Below are 24,161 nucleotides of genomic sequence, written 5' to 3'. Positions count from 1 at the left end.
TAAAACCTCCGTAGATGCAAAGGTACATGCAACAAAAGGTCTAATATGGAACTTTAGATTCCCAGTGGATGGACGGACTTACAGGGAGCTTAATATTTTTGCTTTGATACTGTCACATGCTTTATGAGAAGCAAGTGGAGTGGTGGGAAAAGCGTGTAGCAGAAAATAAACACTGAGTTCTTATTAATTAATACATCTGCCAAGAAACGCAGCTGGAACGAGAGCTCAGAAAGGACAGGAATGAAGCTCTCCAACATCCTACATTTTTTGTAGTTGGGGTAACAGCTGCTTCTTCTACCAGAGCATCATAGCTTTTTTTGGTAGGTTTAAGAATATATTGAGGACATTGATGTGCATGAAGGTTTTAACCCTTTCCAAACTTGAAGGTTTTTTTTCTCAGAATACTTTATCTCAAGCTGAAATTACACTTGTCTGCTGTTACCTATAAAACTTCACCCATGCTTATGTAACTTAGTATTTTGCATTTCTGCTGTAGCTTGCAAGCTGGTGACTTATCAGAAGCAACATCTATTTTAATGCAGTGTGTTTTGGAAGAAATTCTGGTTTCAGTTTTTTCTACAAGTATCTTTTCAGCTCTTGACTGATATCAGAGACATTCACCTCCATTTGACACTGACTGCAGTCCCACGGCTGACCTTCTGTTTTGTCTCAAATACAGCCTGCAGGGTGTATAGCAGAGAAGGGTTGTTAGACTGTGGCAGTTCTTTAAGGTTGCTCTATTATGAAATAATGCTTGATTAGTGTTTATTTTTGTAAATTAAGAAATGTTACTTAATTTATCTACTCCTAGTCTTCACGTTTGATACGTCTCCCCTTCCATTCCCCTGCCCTGATCGCTTTAGGATTTTAAAGAGCCTTCACGTTGTGTGGAGTGACTATTTTTCATTGCATACCTGTTATTTTTGTAATGCGGATAGCTTGAAAAGAATTTATGGCTAGAATTGTGTACTGTACAGTAAACTTATTTTATCAATAAAGTTGACTGAAAATATGGATGTCTGTGTGATTAAAGCAAGGTACTGAGCTCCAAATGAGCTGTGTTTATAGCATCTGAGGAAAAAAAAAACAAACACCATTTTGCTTTCCAGTGGGCTTCTTTTTGTACATTAGAGCAGAAAGGCAGACCCATGTATACTGCTTTAAAATATATATATATATCTTTGTGAAATGTTAATTTTCTGTTGGAAAACTTAACACTCACTTCCATTACAAGGCCAAGCCCAAAACTTTGCAGATGGGTCAGGGCAATCCCAGGTACAGAGTGAAAGAACTCCTTGAGAGCAGCCCTGTGGAGGACTTGAGGGTCCTGGTGAATGAAAAGCTTGATGTGAGCTAGCAGTGTGCTCTTGCAGCCCAGAAGGCCAGCTGTTACCAGGACTGCATTAAGATGGGGGTGGCCTTTCTCTACTGTGTCCTCACATGCCCCACCTGGAGTACTGCATCCAGGTCTGGGGCCTGAAGCACAAGGAGCAGAGCTGTTGAAGTGGATCCAGAGGAGGCCACTAAGATGCCCAGAAGGCTGGAGCACCTCTCCTATGAAGAGAGGTTGGGGGAGTTGGGTTTGTTCAGCTTGTAGAAGAGACAACTCTGAGGCGATGCCACTGCAGCCTTCACATGCTTACTTAATCAGAGCTTATAAGCAAGAGGGAGGCCAACGTTTTACACAGGCTCATAGCAATAGGACAAGGGAGAATGCTTTTAAACTAAAAGAGGGGAGATTTAGGTTAGAAATAAGAAGATAATTCTTTACTCAGAGGGCAGTGAGGCCCAGGCACGGCTGCCTAGAGAAGCTGTGGATGCCCCACCTCCAGAGTCGGTCAAGGCCAAGTTAGATGTGGGGCTCTGGGCAGTCTGAGCTGGTGGGTAGTAGCCCTGCCCACAGCACAGGGTTGGGGCTGGGTGGGCTTTAAGGTCCCATGCAACCCAAACAGGCCTGTGGTTCTATGACCCATGTACTTCCATGTACTTTAAAAACAAAAAACAAACAAACAAAAAAAGAGAAGCAGAGCAAATAATAAGAAGTACTCCCATAGGGTTGTGGTCTTTGTATCAAAACACTTTGCTACAGTTAAGAATGTGACCATTACATTTTTTTTCAACGAGATTAAATAAGTCACTTTGACTTTGCTCAGTCTCTGGGTTTGTTTCTCTGATGTGTAAGTGATAAATGGAATAGATTACATTCACAAGTTAGAAGTGTAATGTTTTCTCCACTTCCTTGTGGTTTCTCAGAAGAGAAACTTGCTTTCAATATCAAATTGAAGGCAGGTAAGAGATATCAAGCTAAGTCATAAATTTAGCATTGGAGCTATCTGACCAAGGCAAAAACTGAAGGGCAGCTAGAAGGTGGGCCGTGTTATACAACCAACAAATCCTTAGCTTTGGCTTTTTAACAAATTCATAGAATTAGAAGATCACAGAACCACAGAGCTGAAGGCACCCTTTTCATGCAGAATTGTTCACTGAAATCACTTTGTTCAAAGTAAGATTTAAATTAACTTCGGAAGTTTCTGATTTATTTAGTAAGTGTATTCCTCTTTAAAAGCATTTTCCCTGGCTTAAGTAAAGGAAGAATTTCTAGGTTTGAAATGGGTTCATCGGTAGGTGTCCAAAGGGTGCCAAGTGCCTGAACACTTGCAGTATCAGAGCCTGGCAGCAGGCAGTACGGCCATACCTCTGTAAAAGAAACCACCATTAGTTACCATAGCCAAGGAAAACTCAACTGACATCTAGAAAAAGAAAACAACAACTGTAACTGCCTTAGAGTGACAAAGAGAAACGTATCATAGTTCCAGTCTTGAGAAATACACATTAACAACATTTCTCAGAGTTAAGCTGGAGAACATGACCGATAAGGGAAATGAGCAGAATCACAACCACAGTACATTCACATCGCCTTAGGGATTCATTCTACCATTCTTTTTAGAGAGGCAAAACAAGCATCTTCCCACCTCTGAGACCTGAGCCCTGGAAATGTTTGAGGGCTCCTGTACCAGAGAAACACCACTAGGTGTATTTTTGAAGATTCAGTTGCAAGTTCGAACTTCCAACACCAATAAATGCAGGATGATTGGTGCCCTCCATTCTCTGAGCATATGCTCAGGAATACAGCAGACAATTTTAAAATTAATTACGTACAGCTCCTCAAATGACCGTGTAGGCACTCGGCAGCTGCTTCCTACGATGTGGGCTATCTGGGTTTCAGCACTTCCTAGACATGACTTGCTTTCCCCAGGGCTTTTAGGATAAATTAATCCAGCTTTTTATGAGCACATTAGATGATTGGCATTACCAGACGAGAGCATGGGCAACCTGGAACAATTGGACAAAGCAGGTTTTGTTTTTGCAGGTTTTGCAGGTTTTGCACTTCGGCTACAACAACCCCAGGTGACGCTACAGGCTTGGGGCAGTGTGGCTGGAGGACTGCGTAGAGGAAACAGACCTGGGGGTATTGATTGATGCTCGGCTGAACATGAGCCAACAGTGTGCCCAGGTGGCCAAGAGGGCCAATGGCATCCTGGCTTGCATCAGAAACAGCGTTGCAAGCAGGAGCAGAGAGGTGATTGTTCCCCTATATTCAGCACTAGTGAGGCCGCACCTCGAGTACTGTGTCCAGTTTTGGGCCCCTCACTGCAAGAAAGATATTGAGGCCCTGGAACGTGTTCAAAGGAGGGCAACAAAGCTGGTGAGGGGTCTGGAACACAGGCCATATGAGGAGAGGCTGAAGGAGCTGGGGACGTTCAGCCTGGAGAAGAGGAGGCTCAGGGGGGACCTCATTGCTCTCTATAACTTCCTGAAGGGAGGTTGTAGTGAGCTGGGGGTCGGCCTCTTTTCTCGTGTCATTAGTGATAGGACCAGAGGGAATGGCTTCAAGCTACGGCAGGGGAGATTCAGGCTGGACATGAGGAAGTATTACTTTTCAGAAAGGGTGGTCAGGCACTGGAATGGACTGCCCAGGGAGGTGGTGGAGTCACCGAGCCTGGGGGTGTTCAAGGAAAGGCTGGATGTTGTGTTGAGGGACATGGTTTAGTGGGAGCTATAGGGAATAGGTGAACGGTTGGACTGGATGATCTCTTAGGTCTTTTCCAACCTTGGTGATTCTATGATTCTATGACTGTTATTATTTTTCTTTTGACGAGTCAGACGTGAGAACCCAGCACTGCAGCAGGTAGGTAAGTTTTACACAGCTTCATCTCACCCAGAATGAGCCAAGTTAGTGCTGTTCTGGAGTTGTCTTCTCCCAGCATGTAGCAGAGTGCAATCTCTTATACACCCAAGCAGGAGTCTGCTATCTATGTTCCACAGCACTGATAAACAAGCAGTTCATGAAATACTGCTTTTGTCCTACCCAAACCCATGCTACCTGACAACAGTGGGGATGGCAAAGCTTCCCAACTAAGCTCTGCTGGGAGTGTGAGCAGTTTCAAGACTGCCACCTACCTGTCAATCACATCTAGCTCGTAGCTTCTAACTGAGAATAATAACAAGCCTCTTGCCCACAGAGGTCAAAACATTAACCAAGGCTGATATTTCTCAGAAATCTCTGTCGTAGGGTTTACACCACAACTAACAGCTACATCCTTAGAAGAGTTTCAGGTGCTTTATAATCTGCTATGTCTAATATATTTCTGACACCTGTTTGAAAGGATGTAACAACAGTAACCAGCACATTTTCTTCTTACTAAGCAATAGCAGCACACACCACTAGATTGGAAGATACATGTTCACCATTCTTCCCAGTGAGGGAAGCTGCTTACATAGGATACAACTGCAGGGATGGTGATGCAACCTATATTGTTCTCTCTCCTTTAGCTTTAAGACAGGTCTGCATGTGCTTCAGTCCTAGAAAAGCTGTAGGAGCAACAAGGACAAACACCATGATGTAATCATTGCAGCACTGTTACTGTGAAGTGAGAACTGTTGAAGTGCATCAGAGCAGTAACAGCAGGTGGGTTCTCTAAGGTAGAGAGAGGCAGTTCATTATAATCCAGGAGGCTCCAGCTTACAATCAATACACTGGTTTTATAGAGGTATCAACACCAAGAGCTTCCCAAGAAGCATTAAATAGCATCAGTTTAAGCAAGCACAACTGCAAGGTAAGTGCTGAGCTGGGCTAACTGCATAAGTGCTTCCAGTGAGAGATGCTGCAGTGAGTAGTTTTCTGTACTTGCATGGTACAGAAATGCATAGCAAGCTGGAACTCAATCTCTTTTGCAGCTGCCACAAATGGTATGCAAGAGCCTTAAAAAATGCCTGCCTCTCCCCCCCCAATACTCCAGTGAATCAGTTAGTATATTCTTACAACGGTCACTATTAAGCACTATGGCTTATGGAACATGAAAATAAGCCACACACAGTCTTTAATTGGAAAAAACACACCATCTCCAGTTGAGCATCTCAGAAGAGTTCCAAGCCAAGTTCTGCTCCAGCCTTCCTACAGGATCTAGCAGACTTGTTTTCAGTCAAGAGCTTAACACACTGTCTTTTGTCCTTTAGAACTTTGTCCACCTCTTCAGTCCTGCATTCACAGGAAATGTGGCTGGTCTCAGTCTGGACCTCAGGGTGTCACTGTGACTGCAGTCAGTCCTTATGACAGGTCAGCTGGGCTTCTCCTACCACATCCCTTGAGGGCCTAACATTCCAGAACAACCAACCGTACAACTTGCTTCAGCATTTATGACTGTAAAAGTGACACTGAATTCAGCATGACGACATCCCTTCAGTTACAATATTATTTCAAAAGACGTCTTTATTATAAAAAGATATAGAAAATTAGAGTTCAACTTGTTTCTTCAGAATGCTAGTCACAACAGTTTAAAAAAAAAACAAAAAAACAAAAAAAACAAGGTAAACATGTTTAAGAGCATTTGTATACCAAATAAGTGTTTGCTACTTAGTCAAATATACAAAGAAAAGCTCAGTATCAGTGCAGTAAGGGCAGTCAGTGAACATCAGTCCATCAGGGACCAAGGAAGAGCTCCTCATTTACCCCCATCTGCCACACAGAACAGCAGAGCGAAGCAAGATCTTAACTGTAGGATTTCAGCCTTGCTCAGATGTTTGAGGAAAATGTACCAGCTCAAAGCACTCGTGGGATTTGTCTCTAAACATCACATCACCTCAGAGGCTGTACCACACTACAATTTTCACTCCTTAAAAGCCGAGTAGTAGCTGTAAAATTGAGTTACTTTGAAGTCGTTGATTCCTTTCTCCTGCTAGGATGTTTCAGCTTTCAACTAAGTTCTCACAGTAGTATTGCCACCTTCCTTAGAGAGCTGCCTGACACACTTACTGCCAAGAACTTAAAGTAGTGGCTGAGAACTGAAGTTTTACCAGCAGATTATTCACTAGCAGTGGCTCCATTCAAGAAGCAGAACAGCCATTCACCTCCAGACAGGAAGGACTATGTACTCCACTGCCCACACTAAAGGTATAAAGATAGCAAGGAGAAATTAAAGTTTAAAAAAAAAAAAAAGTCATAAAGAGCCACCAAAACCTGTATCAAGAATCAATGTAATGCATTACTTTCACTGCTATTTAATATAAGACAGACCACAATGTAAACACTGAGGATACAGACCAGGACTGGGCAGGGGGTGGGCAGTAGAACCCAAGGACAGCCTGAGGTCAATGCATTAATTTGAGCCAAACCCACAATGCTCCAGTCTGCATTTTAATAATTGCTGCTTGTTTTATTTAAGGAAAAGAATAAAGCCACCAAAAAAAGATGCAATTTCCCACTGAACATAAGAGTGGTCCTTTATCTGTTTTACACTGCATTCTGCTTTGGGCAAATGCAATCAAAGTTGTTAAGGAACATATTGAGTCAGCAAGGATCTTGGTCAGTATTTTGCCCACAGTATGCTGTGGCCATTAGAGAGAAAAATTAAAAGACCTATTGATTGATTAAAGAAGAAAAAAAACCAACCACAACAGTTAGCGTTCCAACTAATTCCAGGAAAGACTTGACATTGGCTATAAAGTGCTTATTCCAGTTACTGTCTTTGGCAGTACCTCTTCAAAAAAGATGATGCCAGAGACAAAGCAAGTCCCAGGCCATTCAGAAAGCAAACAAGGAGGCAAGCCACTTGTGTTCTCTTAGCAGCCATCTCTGTACAAATACCAGATGACCAGCCTGCTACAGAACCAAGCAAAAGAGGGAGAAAGTCTTGTCTCAGATCAGCTCAACTTCCTGAGCCCCAGTGTGCTCACAACAGTTAATTCAGTGCAGTTTAAATTCAAGTCACTTAATTTAGGCTTGCAAGGTTCACTAATGCTTCTCAGATGCAACTGTGTCTGCAGCCACACATTTTGTATCTATTAGAAGATGATACTACAGTTCCTCTTAAAAGAACTCCTTCTGTGTATGACCCTTGTCTTTCTTTCCTTGCAAGATAGCAGACTGCTCACCTCTGAGAGCAAGTCAGGCAATATTTTGGCAGCAATTTTCACACCATGAGGGAAGATCCAGTGTTGTACAGGTTGCTTTCTAAGGACTGTTTCATACTTCACATACCTGAACATCAAACTAGCTCACTACAAGACAAATACCTGTACTTGATCCTTAATATGAGATCTCTGCAGCCAGACATATGCTTGTTACAGCAGTCTGAGCGGGCCATTGAGGAATGTCACAAAACAGCATGTAGTGGACAGGACAGATAATTTTTCCTTCAAGTTGAAAAAAAAACAGCCTCCTCTTATTACACAAGACAAGTTGACAGTGGTAGAAGCCTGCACCACTGGCTGGTTTGCTGGTGATAACTTATCTTGCCATTCTTAGATTCTTCCTCTCTGTTCCCACCGGTTGTTGAGCTGGTTACAGAAGCAGTGGAGTTCTTTCCCCAGCTGGCTGCTCTTTCTGAAAAAGCTCTTTAATCTGTAGCAGCTTGCTGTGGATCCTCTCTCTCAGGGGAGGAATATGATGGCTGGGGTCTAAGACATTTGTGCTTCTGCGCTCCCTTTCCCGCTTCCAGGTGAGGTAAGGGTGTGGTGGGAAGGGCACTTCACTTCTCTCTCGGCGAAGCTGCACAGTGACTCCACTGAGGGCTAGCATTATCCACACTGCCAGGACAATAAAGTCTAAAAGAAAAAGAAAAAAGAAAAAACACTGATTCCCACAAAACTTGAAAGGAAGTGTGAAGTCTATGCACATGTTCAAGACTAGGATGGAAGGGGCTTTGGGCAACCTGGTCTACTAACAGCAGAGAGATCACAACTAGATGACTTTTAAGGTCCTTTCCAACCCACACCATTTTATGACTCACAAGCACAAACACTGGCAAGTCTGGAAACAGGAAGGAATGACGTATTGCCTCTGCATCCTTATGGACAGAAAGAATAATCAAGCAAAGGCTTGATTAGAAAAGAACAAGCACATTCAGTCACTGTCCCTTTGACTGCCACTCTGCAAACATAGCAGTCCAAGCCTGAAAAGCACCTCAGGTAAGTGCCTTGTTATGCAACATCTGCTGGAAGGTTCATATGTGAGACAGCTCAGTGTTAATTTTGGAGGACTGGAATTCACCATTTGGGTGTTAAAATCTCACACCATACTTATGTTATCTTTCAAGCCCCTCAACATTTACTGTTTACAAAGGCAACGGTGCAGTTTTCAAGTAAATATTTCCAACTCTTTCTTTTAAAGGAAGTGAAAAAACAGCACTCACCATTTGTTTGAAAAGGCACATTGGTGTAAGCTCTGCTGAAGTAATCATTGAGGAGCCTTCTGAGCAAGTCTAAGGCAATGTAAGCAAGACTTGTGTAGACATAACATGCGATAGCCAGCACCACTGAGTAAGAGCCTACTATTCCACAGGCCAGTATGTTCAGCTGAAAGGGGGAAGAAAAACAGAACTTGAAGAAACTGACCAACACTGTACACTCCCCCACCTTTTCAATGCAAAATTTTATCAGTTCTACCAAAAGAATTTGGCACCCTACACCCTGTTATCCAGGCATCCTATTCAGACAGCATAGGTAGGCCAATAAAAGTGTTGCTGGTCGTTGTGTGCAAAGCTGCAAAAAGATCATTGCTTTGCTTATGAACCATTTAGTACAAGTAGCAGCGAACAGGAACTCCTTAGAGCTGATCCTGTGCTGAAGCTGTGTTCGATCTTCTACACATCCCACGGAGCTGCATTTTGGATAATGGTCTGAAACCCTTTTTCCCCTCCTCTCAGGGAGGAAGAACACATTACTTACAATTCTTGGACAGCCAACAAAAAGCACTGGAATCATCAAGGCTACAGAAGAAAAGGTCACCCAGAACACAACATCATCACGGAACACCCTGTAGTCTCCTGCAAAGACACCATAATTCCACAAGTAACTTTCTAGCATTAGTAAGACAATCACTTTTTCTCCCCCTAAGTGCTTGTACTGGTAAGCTTTTCTCTGAAGATTCTGTACATTCAGAAACTTTAGAAATATCTGGAGTATAACATGGAAAAGGTTAACTTTTGAGCTCAAATGCCAATTTAAGTGCACTGTTAGTCAGAACAGAAGGATTGTTCCTGTTTAGCACAGGTCCTAAACTGGGAAACAGATCTTGGTCTTCACTGAAAAACTTGCTTGATGTATACATTACTCATCTGATAAAAGTGAAAAGCAGAGTAGTTCTATCTACTAAGAAACCATTTTATTGCCTATACACTTTTACAGTTTATAAACCCCTGTATCAACATAGGTTTTATTATAGGACCTGGTACAAGTGCAGCCACTGCAATGCATGGCAAGAAGCTCTTCCGGCTTTAGAAAGAATAATTAAGTTACTTGATTAAACGGTACTTTGCTTCCCCTGCTTTCAAAGGCATGTCAGCTAAACAGGGGACTAGCTGACTCTAACTCACTCACTGTTTTAGTCTTGTAAAGAGCAACCAGGGAATGCATGGATTATTACACAATCACTGAGTAAAACAGTCTTTGAAAGGAAAAACTGCCCCATCAGGAGATCTTAAGTAGGAAAGCCAGAAAGGAATGCATTTATGAGATTTAAAGGTACAGCAAAGAAAGTAGTGCTGCTGATGCCTCGATGTTCCTGAGGGATTTCAGCTCAGAAGCCTTTCTTGCTTTGCTCATTTTTCCTCTTAAGGAAATAGTTCTAAAAACACCTGTGATGTCAGTTCAGCTGCAAATACAACTTTGAGTCTTACAGTAAAGTGCTGCCACAGCATTGCACTGCAGTACGATAAAAGGTAATAACAACAGCTCCTCTTAATCCATGATGCCTTCATGCCTGAAGCCTCAGAGTCAGACCACAGATTTTCGACTGTAACTTGCTCTGAATCAGAGAACAAGACAGACAGCAAATGCCTGCCTGGAGCAGAGATGGTATTAGATTACCGAAATGCAAGCTGCTCGGGTAGGAAGAATAAGCAGTTTCTTTTTCCCACCAGTGCTGATTCCCCAAGTAGCTTTAATTGCAGCACACCTGAAAGAAAGCTTCAAGGACATTTCTAATGCTTCCAAAACCAGAAAGGAAAAAAAAAAAAAAAAAAAAAAAAAAAAAAATCACACTAAGATACACCAGATAGGGGCATTTGTTTTAGAGCCTTGGAGTCTTGAAATATAGAAGGGAAGCATCACTCAATAGTCACTTCACAGCAGAATATTTCAGTACATACCTAGCGGGGTAAAGAAGACCATTGATGAGAAGAGAAATCCCAGCACAAGTCCAATAATCAACATACAGAGTAGCACAGAGCCAAGTCTCCACCAGCTTGCAACCAGAAGAATCCCTCCAGTAATCCCAGCTACTGCTGTCAAAATAAGACGCACTGAAAAATAAAATAGGAAATTCTAAACTAAGAACTGTGGCAGCATTCTGAAAAATTCAGTTTTTGCAATAACATATTCAACAGTTTTGCCTGCATGCTTGACCATTACCTAATGAAAGCCTTCTGAAAAACTTTCTGAAAAAAGCCCATATTTGTGCTTCATGCATTTCACCAACTTCACTCAGTAATTGAGAGTATGCTACTGAAAGGGTGACACAGTAGCAACACCTTCATTACAATCCTATGTACAAGAGTTTGCAGTACCACTATTACAGCGTTATCTGAAAATTCTCTACTCAGCTTTGAGTTCTCAGAGAAATTATGTTACAACAGATACTGCATTTTCAGAAAAGCGCCTAGATGAGATAGGATGTAATAAAGACAAAGGAACCAATTCTTGCCAATCCAACAGACAGGTTGCAACTCCTTATTCCATTCTGCACTTAGAATCTGCACTGATCTGAAACTGAGGTCTACCCGTTACAGAAGAGACAGGAAGGAAGCAGATTGCAAATTCCAGACAGTTTCTAAATCTACACCTCCCTTGGATAGATATGCAAATTTGTCTATTAATTTCCACTTTATTGTTTAAGGTTGAAAACAGTAACTACTCTGCTGTATATTCAGCTGTTAGGGTAATCAGAGCTCAGGTCAAGTACTCACATACTACACTTCTTTGTTTTTAATCTTTCCCAAGGCTAGCCAGCTGCAAGCACAACTTAAGAGATACAGAGCAATAATGTTTTGGGAAGAGAACAGGATATCCTGACATGTACTCACCATCATAACCAAGGCCAGTTACCCTAGTGATGAATACAAAGAAAAAGAATCCTGTGATTACGAATCCCATGAAGAATAAGTCTAGAGAAAAGAGAAAAGGGATTAATATGATATATCATGTGATACTAAGTCTACTTCAGTACATCTTCAGGTCCCTCTGTTTTACAACTAGGAAGGGAGATCTCAGCTCATTAGCTGTTAAGCACAAGGAGGCAGCCAACACTTTGTTCTGGAAAGGGCAGTTCCAAAGTACTTCAAATAAGCTAACAATTGCATACTTATATTTATGCCCCCCAGCATGCACCCTGGTTCTGGGTTCTTGGAATACCAGAGACTTCTTGTTTTGAGCTCAGGAGATCTGACCCTGTTAAAGCAAAACTGTGGATCTAATTGACATGTAATTGCTAATAGGTGATTCTTAGCAAGTCACAGCAAGTTACACTTACGAAATTCTAATGAGAGTTATGAGAAGAAAAACCACTCCATACCTGTTTTCCAGAATCTGTGTCCAAAAAAGCAAGTGAAGAGACCAAGAACAGCAAGAGCAGTGAAGAATATTTTGGTAGAGAGTTTGCCTACAAGGAGAAAGAAAGGGTTACTAGAGCATTCTCTTCTAGTAATCCCAATAGCGACACTAACAAATGACAGCTTGTCATCACTTAGTCTGCCAACAACATAACTGCTGCTCCTTCAGACTCACAGTGAGAAGGAATCTGCAGCACCTAACCTAACAAATATCTTTAGTAACTCCAACAGAACATTTAAGTAGCTCTGGTCTAAGCTGCAGTCAAAAGCTTCCACTTACTCAAGAGACTGAAGTTTCCATAAGCATTAGTCATGCAGCCATAACTTGCTGTTTGCAGAACCACTATTACAGCGTTATCTGAAAATTCTCTACTCAGCTTTTAAATAGTCAGTACTATAGCAGTTAGTCTTTATCTTTGCAGCTTTTATCTTTATCTGCAATAAATATACTTTTCATGCAACAGACAGGACCATCACCACCCTAGTACAGCTCATCTCTGTCTCCTAGAAATAATTCTTACTAATATTTAGGCTATATTTCTCTAGTTTTCTGAATTAAAGATTTTTATGCCCAGATGTCTCTTATGAGGTCACAAGACATTGAATTTGACAAGTCACCCAAGTAATGATTAAGCAAACGAGGACAAATCTTGCTTTATGAACCATATTCTATCCATTATTTTTGTTCCTTCAGTTTGCTCTTCTTGCACTTAAATTCTATAATTACATAACCGCATAGCAAGTAGTAAGACTTTGTAATCAGATTTCTATTGCTGGCATTATATTCATACTTGTTTTTAGGTCACTATCCCATTTCAAAATATTTGAAAGTTACTGATTGCTATTAGTACCAGCACAATTCAAGAATTAGAGATGGACTCTAATCCAGACCATGTTTTATCAGCTTACTTTCACATACATCACCCAAAGTAATTTTAAAAATTACTTTGTAATTTTTCCATTTCAAATGGAAAAAGCTGGAGGGAGACCATCAATCACTAATAGCTCTTCATAGACTAACTCTTACAATTCTAGAATTTCTACTCAATGAAGAAGTAAATTCAAAGTAACAAAAATAAATCAAGTATATATCTACACATGTAAAAAGCTCTCAAAAAAAAAAAAAAAAAAACAAACCAACACTCCACCACTCAGCACATTTGAGCACAAGCTTGAATTGTACTCCAACATGTCCTAACTTACTAAGAGAAGAGCAGTTATCCACTAGGTCAGCAAAGCTGCAGGCGTATGTGTGCACAGGTATGTACGCAGCAGAAGTATTCCAAAGAGGATCCCATACTATGACATTGTAGATCACACCTTGCCCAGGGAGTGAGGAAAAGTATACATCTGTCTTATCATCACTTGTCACTGTAAGCATCTGGAACAGTAAACAATATTTTTAATTGCAGAGACCTGCTTGTCACTATTTCTAATGCCATGGCAATGTACACAGCTAAAGTAATACTCAGCAGCTCAAGGAAGACCAACAAGAACTGAAACTGGAGCTCTGCTATTCTGAACCCTCTCTGTACTACTAATTGAAATGTTAAAGGCTCACAGCATTGACTCCACTTCCCTCAACACAAAGTAGTGCTTTCTGACGGCACATTAGATTTTTCTACCCATGTTTTGTTCCTCCCCATTCGAGGGCATAGTCCAGTTTTTTTTCTATCAGTCTTCTAGCTGCCCTCTGAAGCAGGGAGGCTGCCGTTCTACTCCCTAGCAAGGCCAGATAGGTCACGGCCACTGACATTCTCACCCTCCGTCCCTTCCAATCTCTTTGCTGGGAGTAGGTAAACATGCCAGAATTGTTTGTTCTACCATATCTGCTCTCTTCATGTCACTCCAAACTGGGGTCAGTTTCTAGTCCAGTTCAACTCAAGGAAGAGAAGAACAGGGAAGAAAAAAGAATTTCACACAGTGCACTGCCAAGTGCCTCATAGACTGACGCTTCACACTTACTTTAACACCATTAGCTTTGATACTTTGCACCTCAGACATCTTGCGTATGTGACTCATGAGCACCATCTCAGAAAGATTGTTCTCTGGTAAGAAATACTGGTAGACATCATAGCGCAGCCGCCATCTGGAGTTCTGACCAGTCCCTGAATCACAGGATGGTGGGTTTGCCCCTCTGCAATTACAAAGAGGTCAGCAACATGCTTGACACAAAACCCTCATATGCATAATCTCCCACAGGATGTAACTTCCATTTCTTACAGCACCTTTTTCCCCCCTTTCTCTTCCTCACTTACTTCTTAGATTAAAAGTTGCAGCAAACAATATTCCTACCAGTAGTTAGATGCTCAGTTTCCATTAAACCTTGTATTATCACCCTAGTCAAATATAGAGAAAGGAAACACCAATATAGGGTCTAATCAGAGCACTAAAGCCCCCACTCATCTTTATTTATTTTTTAACTACACACCTCATATATCCCAAATTCGCAGGGGCAAACTTGATGCGAACATCAACCAGTGTGTAGTCTAGATAAATGTTGGGATCCACTTCCAAGTCAAATTCTAGATTGCAGCCTCCAGGTATAGGATCTAGAAAATAAAATAGCTGTAGTAGTTCTTATTTCTTTCTAACACAATATGAAGAAAAGTTTATGACCTCAGCAATGCATGCACTTGAAGGCATAGTCTGATGCTGAGTACCCAACATTGTTAGGCTCTAGTCCTACAGACAATACAAGTGATGTCACTGCAGTCACTAAAACAAATCCTAATACACATGCACAGCATTTTTGTACTCAGAGGCTGAAGTCATGACAAGAACACACAATGTATCTTATGCACAAATCATAATTCAGTAATAAAAACAAACTTTGGCTGCCCCAAAGGGCTTGCGCCATCTCCACCATCTGCTTGTACCATACAAGATCACAACTTCTGAAAAAGCAACACTTCATTCCACAATTCGCTAATAGTAAGCAGAGCTGGTGCCCATTAACCAAAAAAAAAAAAAAAAAAAAAAGGGCAACATACCTTTCTCCATATAGGGAATAGAGATAGCTGTGCTTAGCACCTGGTTAGCATCCAGAGATCGAAGGTACCACGTACACACAGTCTGTTGTGGTCGAAGGATAGAAATGAGTCCTCTGTCCACACCAGTTCCTGAGCTGTTTGTAGATGGATTCTAGACAGAAACACATTATATAAACAAACAATTAATCGTGATCATGTTTTACCACAGCTAGACATATTGCACAGGAGTCACATTCCTGCCACAGACCTGCAGGGCATACATTCAGTGCCAGTTGCCACAGATGAGGCATTCAGCTAGCTAGGAATAGCTCAAAGAAAAAAAAAAAGGGTAGCTGGGAAGGGAAGAAAAAAAAAGGTAGCCTTCAACACCACACATTGGCCAGTTCAGGCTCAAAAGAAAGGAAACCTGGAAGTCTGACACTAGTGAAGAGGTAACATTGAAAAACAAATCACAGAGAGATCTAGCTAGCTAAGTCTACAGGTGTATAGATACTGAATGATTACTAAAGGTATAAAGGGATTAGAATATCTCTTACAAAAAGGTGTAAAGGAACTGATGAGCATCCTGAGAAAAGAACACCAAAACACCTCACTATCTCCACCAAAATGGAATCCACTTTATAATAGCTGGCTTTAACATGAGCCACACCAGACAATCACTGATCTAATCCTCAACATCACCACTCCTTTCAGAACCAAGAGCCTTGAGGTAAGATCAGACAGCAACAACTGCATCACTCATGGCTGTAACAACCAAGATTTTTTGTCCACAAGACCTATCCAAGGCAGCACCATAATGAAGCACTTTACACCTGGCAGGCCCTAGGTTCGGCTCAATTTCATACCTTCAGAGGCAGGCCAGCCCTAAAAGCAGTACAAGCATATTCATGTGGCACTACCCTTGGCCTGGTAAACCCCATGCATGCAAGTACAGTCTGAACTGACACAGCAGAAAGCTCTACAGCTGGTAATCAATGACAGAATAAGTATAGAAGTAATGCCTCCACTCTGGAATCCTGGGTATTTAAACAGTACAAAGATGACTGAGCTGGGTGACTTGTGTTACAGGTTATTCACCTTCTAAGCTTCCCAGCATAGCCCTTGGCACACGATATATTCTCATTTGAAATACACTGACGGAACACAGGAACTGGATGGCTGCTGTCATGCTGCCACCTACTACCTCCAGGTTAGTTTACTTTCTGCTCAAATATCACTAATTGCCTCAGAGTACCAGAAAAATCAGTACTTTAGATTACATCTCAGTAATGATGGGACAAAAACAAGGCTAGCATATAGCAGTAAGAATGCTTGTATTGCCAGCTAGGTGTAGCAGCTTTCACTGGAGTACTGTGAAATAATTTCTCCATATGCCACTAAACAAAAATCAACTCCAGAGAGGCAGTTGGGATAATGAGACACCATACCTACAGTAACTATATACAAATAACGTGAACTGTAGACAGCTAAAAATCAAGAAGTGATCATAACAAGGCATCTGGCGACTGTCATGAATCTGTTTTTAATGAGATACATTGATGGACACTGGTCAGCAGCCACATATCAAAAGCACCACTCTCATCAAGAGGAAAGAACACTGAAAAAAAAAAAAAATTAAGCCAGTTTCAAAATTCCGTTGCTATTCAGTCCTCTAAAATAGTCATCATGACACAAGAACATGAGAAAGTATTATTCTATTTTCAGAAATCCTAAAAGCACGTTAACTTTATGGCTCTTATGTAGTGCTTATATAGCCTCAATTCTATACCCTATATGTAAGGATGCCAGCTCCTACTTCCTCTTTAGGGAAAGAAAAGTAGTACTCAAGAACATAAATGACACTCTTCCCATACCTTATCAAAAGATATCACCACATCACTTTGCTGTGCGTGTACTTGAAAAATGATGACTGTCACATTGCTTGCAATGTTCCTGATGACTGCCTCAACTGGATTGGTCTGATTAAGCAGCACATTTCTGAATTTTCCCAAGGAGAGCTCAAGAAGACCTGCAATCCAAAAAAAGGAAAAATCACTTGGTTTTTCATTCACGTGGGAAGCAGTCATTGAGGGATTGGGAGCAGGGCTGGCCCAATATTTGTCTGCTGAGAAGACAGCAAGATATTTCATGCTACTTTCACTCAATAAGCTCAGGCTCCAGAGGCTGCTGTACACAAAGCAACGCCTACAAGAAGGGATACAACTCAGAAAATACTGTGCAGCCTGGCTTTCACCTAAGCATATGGAACATCACAGAATCACAGGGGTTGGAAGGGACCTCAAGAGATTGAATCCAATCCCCCTGCTAAAGCAGGTACCCTACAACATAGGTCACAGAAGTAGGCATCCAGTTGGGTCTTCGATATCTCCACAGAAGGAGACTCCACAACCTCTCTGGACATGATTTCCTGTCAGCCTCCTGTACAGCTGAGCTCATCAGCAAACACCAGCTACAGGTGACCAACCAGTGCAACCAAGGGCAAGTACCCTTCAGTAAATATGATACTGAGGACTATTTGCTTTTCTCCAGATAGACGACAGTAAGCTCACATTAGTCAGCCAACAAGCACAAAATCTGCTAAACTTCTTGAGCAAATTTCCCAGTGATGGAAATTGCATCAAGGTCTCCAACAGCAAACTTGCTGTTTACATGCATATACTTAACCATTTTCCATTATTTCACATGGGATTTGCTCACAAACTGTTCTTAATTATGAGGACTGCTGTTCCTAAATTCTGTATCTAGTTTCAATACAATCAATACTGTTTTTTCCTAGGATGAACACAGCTCTACTATCTGCTGTCATGTCAATTTAAATAGAAACACATGATTCAGGGTATAAGATCCTCTGAGAATCAGCTATGGCTTGTTGTTCAAGTCCTGCAAGAAAGCCTGGTTTCTCCTGATGCTGTGCTCTTGGGAAACAGAAAATCTCAGGAGAGGGAAGAGAAGCAGATATACAGAAGCCATGAGATTCCCTTTTATCAAAAAGTAGAGACTGTAGGCTTGTAGTTTGAACAATGCCTTTGAGCATTGCACTGTGATGCTTCCTAAGAATTCCCCAGCGTGGGCACAAACACAAATTCAGCTGACCTAAAACTTACCAAGCTTAAAAGCAAATACACTACTTCTGCAAAGTTGCCTCTCCTAGTAGGAAGCTTGATACTGTCATGTTACACTATGCTTTTATTGGAGAACAATCATCTCATTCACACTCAATGGGTCAGGTGTTTCCCTTTCTAAAACAAGAGACTTCTCATTCTAAACTACATACATAGAACTCTGTACCCCTTTTAGTTCTTTCCTGTCACACCTCATTATCCCCTATTTAGCAGGTTTCTTGGCCTTCTGATATGCAAAAAGAGGTGACCTACCCTCATGCATCTTCCATTCTTCTCACAGCTGAGGAAAATCAGAAAAAATAACTCATTTCATCTTATTAGCTTCAATCCTCACTTCAGTCCTACGCTCACCCCAAAAGTACCAAAACCAGATCACCAACAAACTCCTTGCTGAAATACAGAGACCACAATCATCCAGGAGAAAGACTGCTTTGACAACATGAAACATATCTTTAGTTTACGTTAAAGTTTCCAAGCGTTTTGGGTAATTTTCAATTTCTGAGAGTCCTTTACATACCATTCATACACTTGTCCCTTCCACAAAATCTCTGTTCTCCTAAGACCTGAAGTTAAACCAGAAATGCAATTACATATGAATGTTAGAGAAAAGTATTGTATTGAACACACTGCTGACTTTTTATGCACTCAAACCTGCAATGGCAGTACAGAACAGAGGAAGGTTTCCCTGAACTTTAAGAGTGGCTTCCTGAACTGCAGGATGTTCAACTTCACAATGTTACTTTAAGAAAAGGAAAACTGAAATCATGTTTCAGTTCATTCAGTTCATTCAGTGTTTCAATCACACTTTCTCTATACTCTACAAACAAGAGGAAAAACAGCTTTGCTCTCAAATGCTCTCGTTTTCTCACCTCCGCTCTGTTCTTACACTCTGAGGCTTCTGCATATATAAGGTCAGATTTGTCAGCAAAGCATAAGCCACTACTTCAACGAGATCATGAGACTCTAAATGTCAGAGGCGCTCTCTCAATTTTAATTAGTGTGGTAAACTAAGGCATGGTGTTCTACTTTATATTACTGTTTGCATAACTGCTCTTAGACAGTGCATGTGACATATTTTAAGCCAAAGTTTGGACAGAAGAGCATAGATGAAAGTTAAGAACAGGAATGGCTACATCCATGAGGCTAGTGTTTTTGAGATGGTTGTCTACAAGCTCCTAGAATTGCATGTCTAGTCAGGCTGGAAAGATTACTAGGAGAGTTTGCAAGCACTGCAGAGCAGCAGAACCTTTTCAATCATTTGTTGGAAGAAAAACTGCTATACTGCCAAACTACAATGCCTACAACATTCCTGCTTTCTCCATTTCCATCATTTGATGAAGACATTGGTGGCGCTCCTAAGCTGACAAGAACATGGCAAGCAACCTACTCACAGTTCAGCAGGCCTATCAATATCATTTTTTCAGACAGTCATTAAATTGCCTGAACTCGGTGTAATCTGTGATGGAGCTCAGCATTGCCACAGTAAATAGGCTTCTTTTGGCAACCTTGATCTCACATAACACAGCACACCAAACAAAACTACCACAATCACGTCATCAGAAGCCAAGTAGTTCACCAACAAGACCCAAGTTTCCCAAAAGAACCCAGTTTCTTTTCCTCCCCTCCCTTGCTTTCTTTTTTTCAAACAGTGAAGATCAGAAAATGCCTGGTAAATACCAAGCTACATCCTCCTCTCTACAGGAAGAAGAAATCTCAAGGTAATGTATGGCAGAATAGTTTTACAAAAGATACGAGAGAAGAATCCTGAATATTACAGAAGTTGGCAAGTGAAAACATATAGGAAGCCAGTATTCTTGAAAGTGAGAAAGAGTAAAGCAAAGTTGGAATGCTTAGACTGCATTATTCATATACTAGTACCACCAGTACTAAGACAGGAGAAGAGATGGAAAAATTTGCTGTCATCCCACACTGCATTTCTTCTCCCACATAAAAAGTGAAGCCAGCAGGGACAGCAAAGGAACTCAGCCTCCCAGAGCTCAGTACAGATGCCAAGATGCCCTAACTCTAAGAGTTGAGGTACCCAGCTCTCAGAGCCTTGGCAATTATTATCCTTCCCCTAAGATCTGCAGTCTCTCCAACAAGCAACAGCCAACTTGAACAGTTTCTATTTTGCTGATTCAGCAGCAAGGCCTCAGTTCATTTGGTATTTCAGCCACACTTCTGACCCCAACTGCCATAGCTAAGACACTTCATCCTCCATTGCCATAGCTAAAGACATAAGGCTCCTGGTTGCACTGTATGATTCAATTCCAATTAAGAAACTAGTTGAAGAAACCACCACTGCATATACAGAAACAGCCTTTACACCTACATGGCTGTGCTCAGTCAGTACACTTGTCTCTAGTAAGAGAAAGACGAATTTCAGTGCCAACCAGTTTACAGATATACTAAGTTACCTTAAGAGTTTTTAAGAGGCAAGAAGAGCCCTTCAGTGCAGGAGGAACATCAACAGTAAGATGTAGATATTTTCAGCAGAGAAAACTGAGCACATTGTTATCTTTACTAAACTATCATGTCATATCAGACCTTTTAGGGCCATACATACATGAATGCACATCAGAATCCTCAGTCTTCCCTCATTAGTACAACCCCAAATAACAGCACTCCTATCAAAAGCAACAAGGAGATTTATGAAAGGTCCTAAACTTTAAACTCATGTGATTGAAATTCAGCTCATGGTTTGATGTTCAATGCATGCAGTACCACAGCTGCAGCATTCCCACCCCAGAAGACCACACCACCCACCAAGTTGTAGAATTAATTAGGTCTTCTACAGCCTGAAAAAGGACAGTGAAAAGTACTTGTATCAGCTGCTCGCATTTACTAATCCAGTGATTTACAGCCAAAATATGTAAGCTCTGGCTTCAGGTACATTGCTGGTATTGTTGATTAGAATATCACTTGCATCTTGTGGCAAGGTACAAGAAGGAGGCATTATTACCCAGAGGTGCAAGTGAACAGCTGCCTAATACATCCAGAGATCAGAGTAGTCTTGTGGGAACTTCGATCTGTCTCTGCATAGACTAAACAACTAGCACAGACTAAGGAGATCCAGATAAGCTGGAGGGGAACAATCATTCAACTGCTTTGTATTTTGCATGATTTTAGCACAGCTGTATCTTAACTGAAGGATGGTCTTGATCCACCTAAAACTTTACCATAGGGCCCTGCTCAAACCTAATTACACTACAAACTCACTTTTGCTTTTGCATTACTGAAAAAACTGGTTTGGAATTAGCAAACAAGGCAAACTGCACTCCTATTTCAGGAAGGTGGAGCTCCTTAAATGTTTTAAGCATAATGCCTATTGCTTCTTAAGTATAAAAGCTAAGTTTAAAGAGGTGCAGCCCATCAGAATCCCAGAATGGCAATACAGCCTATCACGGACAGATATGCACTTAAAAAAGGAAGTGGGATCTTTCAGTACTAGGAGACAGCAGAAATCATCCCTACAAACCTGGGCTGAATAGCCACAGGACAATTTTAAATCAGTGAACCATTAAGTAGGTGTCCTCGTTTAAAGGGCCTAATAATCTGCTAGGTCTTCGAACACAAATTACCAAGCTCATTAACTTTTCATGAGGAAAAGGATGTTCTTCCCTTCCCACTCCTAGTTCTGCAAAGAGATACAGCAACAGGCTCCTTCAAAACAAAGCAGCTGTTGTCTCACTTCAATCCTGTGTTTATACATACAGTTAGAAAACAAGCAAAAAACCCACACCACCATTTTAAATCGAGTGTGGGAGACATACTGCTTATCTGAGACTTCACTCTCAAACCTACTCGATGCTATCAAGCACCAAGTTTCCTGTGCCCACACGAAGCACCTTAAGACATAGGCATGATATAGGGAAGGAAGACTTGCACACTTGAGAGCAATTCCAAATAGCGCCCTGAAGCTCTGCAACGTACCCCAAGGGCAGAGATCTCCTTTTGGAGAAATAAGCTTCATTAGACCCTAGTTTAATAGTAAAAAAAAAAAAAAAACTGAAAGAGGCTTAATATCAGCCCTACTATCAGAGGCTGCTTGCTTATCTCTGAGGAAACTTCATGCGAGCAGGAAAAGCGTTAACAAGTAAAGCATCTGTTAAGTCTTCACAAGATACGATCGTTACAGAGCACTGATCTCCGGAGGCCCGCTTTAGTCTTAGGCACAAGCTCAAGGGAACTACAAAAAGAAGGCCACGCTCAATAAAGTCAGACTACATCAGTACGGCCACCAACCCATTTCTGGACCCGAATTCCAAGCTCTCAGGGCTGTCCCTGGGCCCTTGATTTTAAAGGGACGGTTTGTGGTCTGCGATCAGCGAAGTGCTGGAAAGCCAGAACCTCTCGTAAGAGGCAGTTAACCCTTTTCCCTTTCTTACGTAGGTTCTTACACTCCCTTCTTATATCTCTACACCAAACCCATCAGCCCGCACTACATCCCCGCAACAGCACGAGCGTAGTCCAGCAGAGCCATGCAGGGGTTAAAACAACAGCGCTATAAAGCTAGATAATGAGCTGCAAAGCCGGCCTTGCGCTAAGGAAACACCGCAGGAAGGCTGCGGGACACGCACCTGCCCGCACCGCCCATTACAACCCGCAGCCCCCCGACACCGCACTCACCTGAGGCGCCGCCGTCGCGCAGCGCCCCGAGCAACCCCAGGAGCAGCACAACGCCGGGAGGGAACCGCATGGCGCTGCAGAGGGAAGGGAAAGCAGCTGAGAGACGACCGAGACGCAGAAGAGAAGCAGGGCGGAGCCTGCGGGGAGGAGTAACACCCTGAGGCTACGCAGATCCCGCCCAGCCGGTTCCCCCCCGCACGCACACACCCACCCACCCACCCACCCACCAAGGGGCTTGGGGGTAACGGTGATGGCCGCCCCTTCAGCGCCCTTTATCCGCCTCCCCATGCTGCGGGGGCAGAGCTGGGGGAGGTCTCCAGGCTGAGCTGCGTGAGCATCGAGCTAGTTTTCGTTTATTTCTTTAATGGCGCTGCCGTTTTGTTCTCACGCAGGGAGCCCCGGCGGTGCCTCTGGCTACCGAGGTCATTCACAGCCGTGTGACGGGAGGCAAATTAAACGCCTCTTTTTGGAACGGCGGTGGTGACTGTTTTCAGCTTTTGGGAGCTTAAAGGCGGTCTTGTTGCTATTTCAACCCCGTTCGTGGATTTGCGTCGTAACCTCGGCTTTGCACCGTCACCCGTTTTACTGGCTTTTTCTAGGCAGCTTGCTCTGAACCGGCTTCCAGATAAAACGTAGAAGGAAGTCGTCGGTCTGCTGCAAGAACACAGCGCTGAGCACCGCTCGGCGCTTCACACCGCAGTTGCTCCAGCTGAAGACCGCAGTTATTCCAGATGAGCAGCTGCTCGCTCTTCTCCCTGCTTTGGTGCGCAGCTGCCTTTCTCAGCCAGGACATCTAGCTCGTTTTTGTTCAGCTCAACAGCGATCTTGTAAGACAGAGTCTGTACGAGGGTTGTAAACCGTTAAGCGTATTGCTCAGAGCCACTGTCACAGCCGACTTCTCCCAGCGAGACCCCCCCGCCTTTCGTTCACAGCACGGCACTCAACCAGCTTGTGAAAGTCCGAGCAAGGATACGCATTTCTGAAAGAAATAAGTATTTATGTATCGCGTGTCGCTGCATTTTCCTCCTTTTTATCTCAGTACCTGCCTCTGCGAGCTTCCCGGCGTGCGGCGGTGCCCCGCTGGCCCCAGCAGAGCTGCTCACGTGCGCCGGTGGCAGCAAAGCAGGACGCTTCGCAGCACCCCTGCCCTGAGCTGTGCAGGCCTCCTCCCGGCCGGCAGAGGGCGCGCGTTGCCCAGCCCACCGGAAAAAGGTCCCCGTCCCACCCACCGGAAGGAGGTGCATGCCATGCCCCACCCACCGGAAGGAGGCGCACGCCCCCCCCCGCCTACCGGAAGGCGGCCCCGGACCCGC

At 42.7% G+C, this 24,161-nt stretch overlaps 1 protein-coding gene across 1 annotated transcript; it reads right to left on the bottom strand.

Annotated features, from left to right (window-relative positions):
- Positions 1 to 7,840: 7,840 nt before the first annotated feature.
- Positions 7,841 to 24,097, bottom strand: TM7SF3 (transmembrane 7 superfamily member 3; the record flags this gene model as incomplete). The annotated part of the gene is given in 14 exon segments (XM_079550736.1): positions 7,841 to 8,103; positions 8,691 to 8,853; positions 9,226 to 9,323; positions 10,647 to 10,799; positions 11,580 to 11,660; positions 12,068 to 12,154; positions 13,308 to 13,485; positions 14,070 to 14,241; positions 14,536 to 14,656; positions 15,098 to 15,248; positions 16,951 to 17,105; positions 22,849 to 22,922; positions 23,891 to 24,009; positions 24,011 to 24,097. Coding segments are annotated over 14 exon segments (1,902 nt in total).
- Between the last annotated feature and the right edge of the window lie 64 nt (positions 24,098 to 24,161).

This window comes from Tetrao urogallus (assembly GCF_951394365.1).
Source record: "Tetrao urogallus genome assembly, chromosome: 1".
Classification (NCBI taxonomy): domain Eukaryota; kingdom Metazoa; phylum Chordata; class Aves; order Galliformes; family Phasianidae; genus Tetrao; species Tetrao urogallus.
Note: the sequence above shows the minus strand (reverse complement) of the source record. Positions and strands in the feature narration are given on the sequence as shown.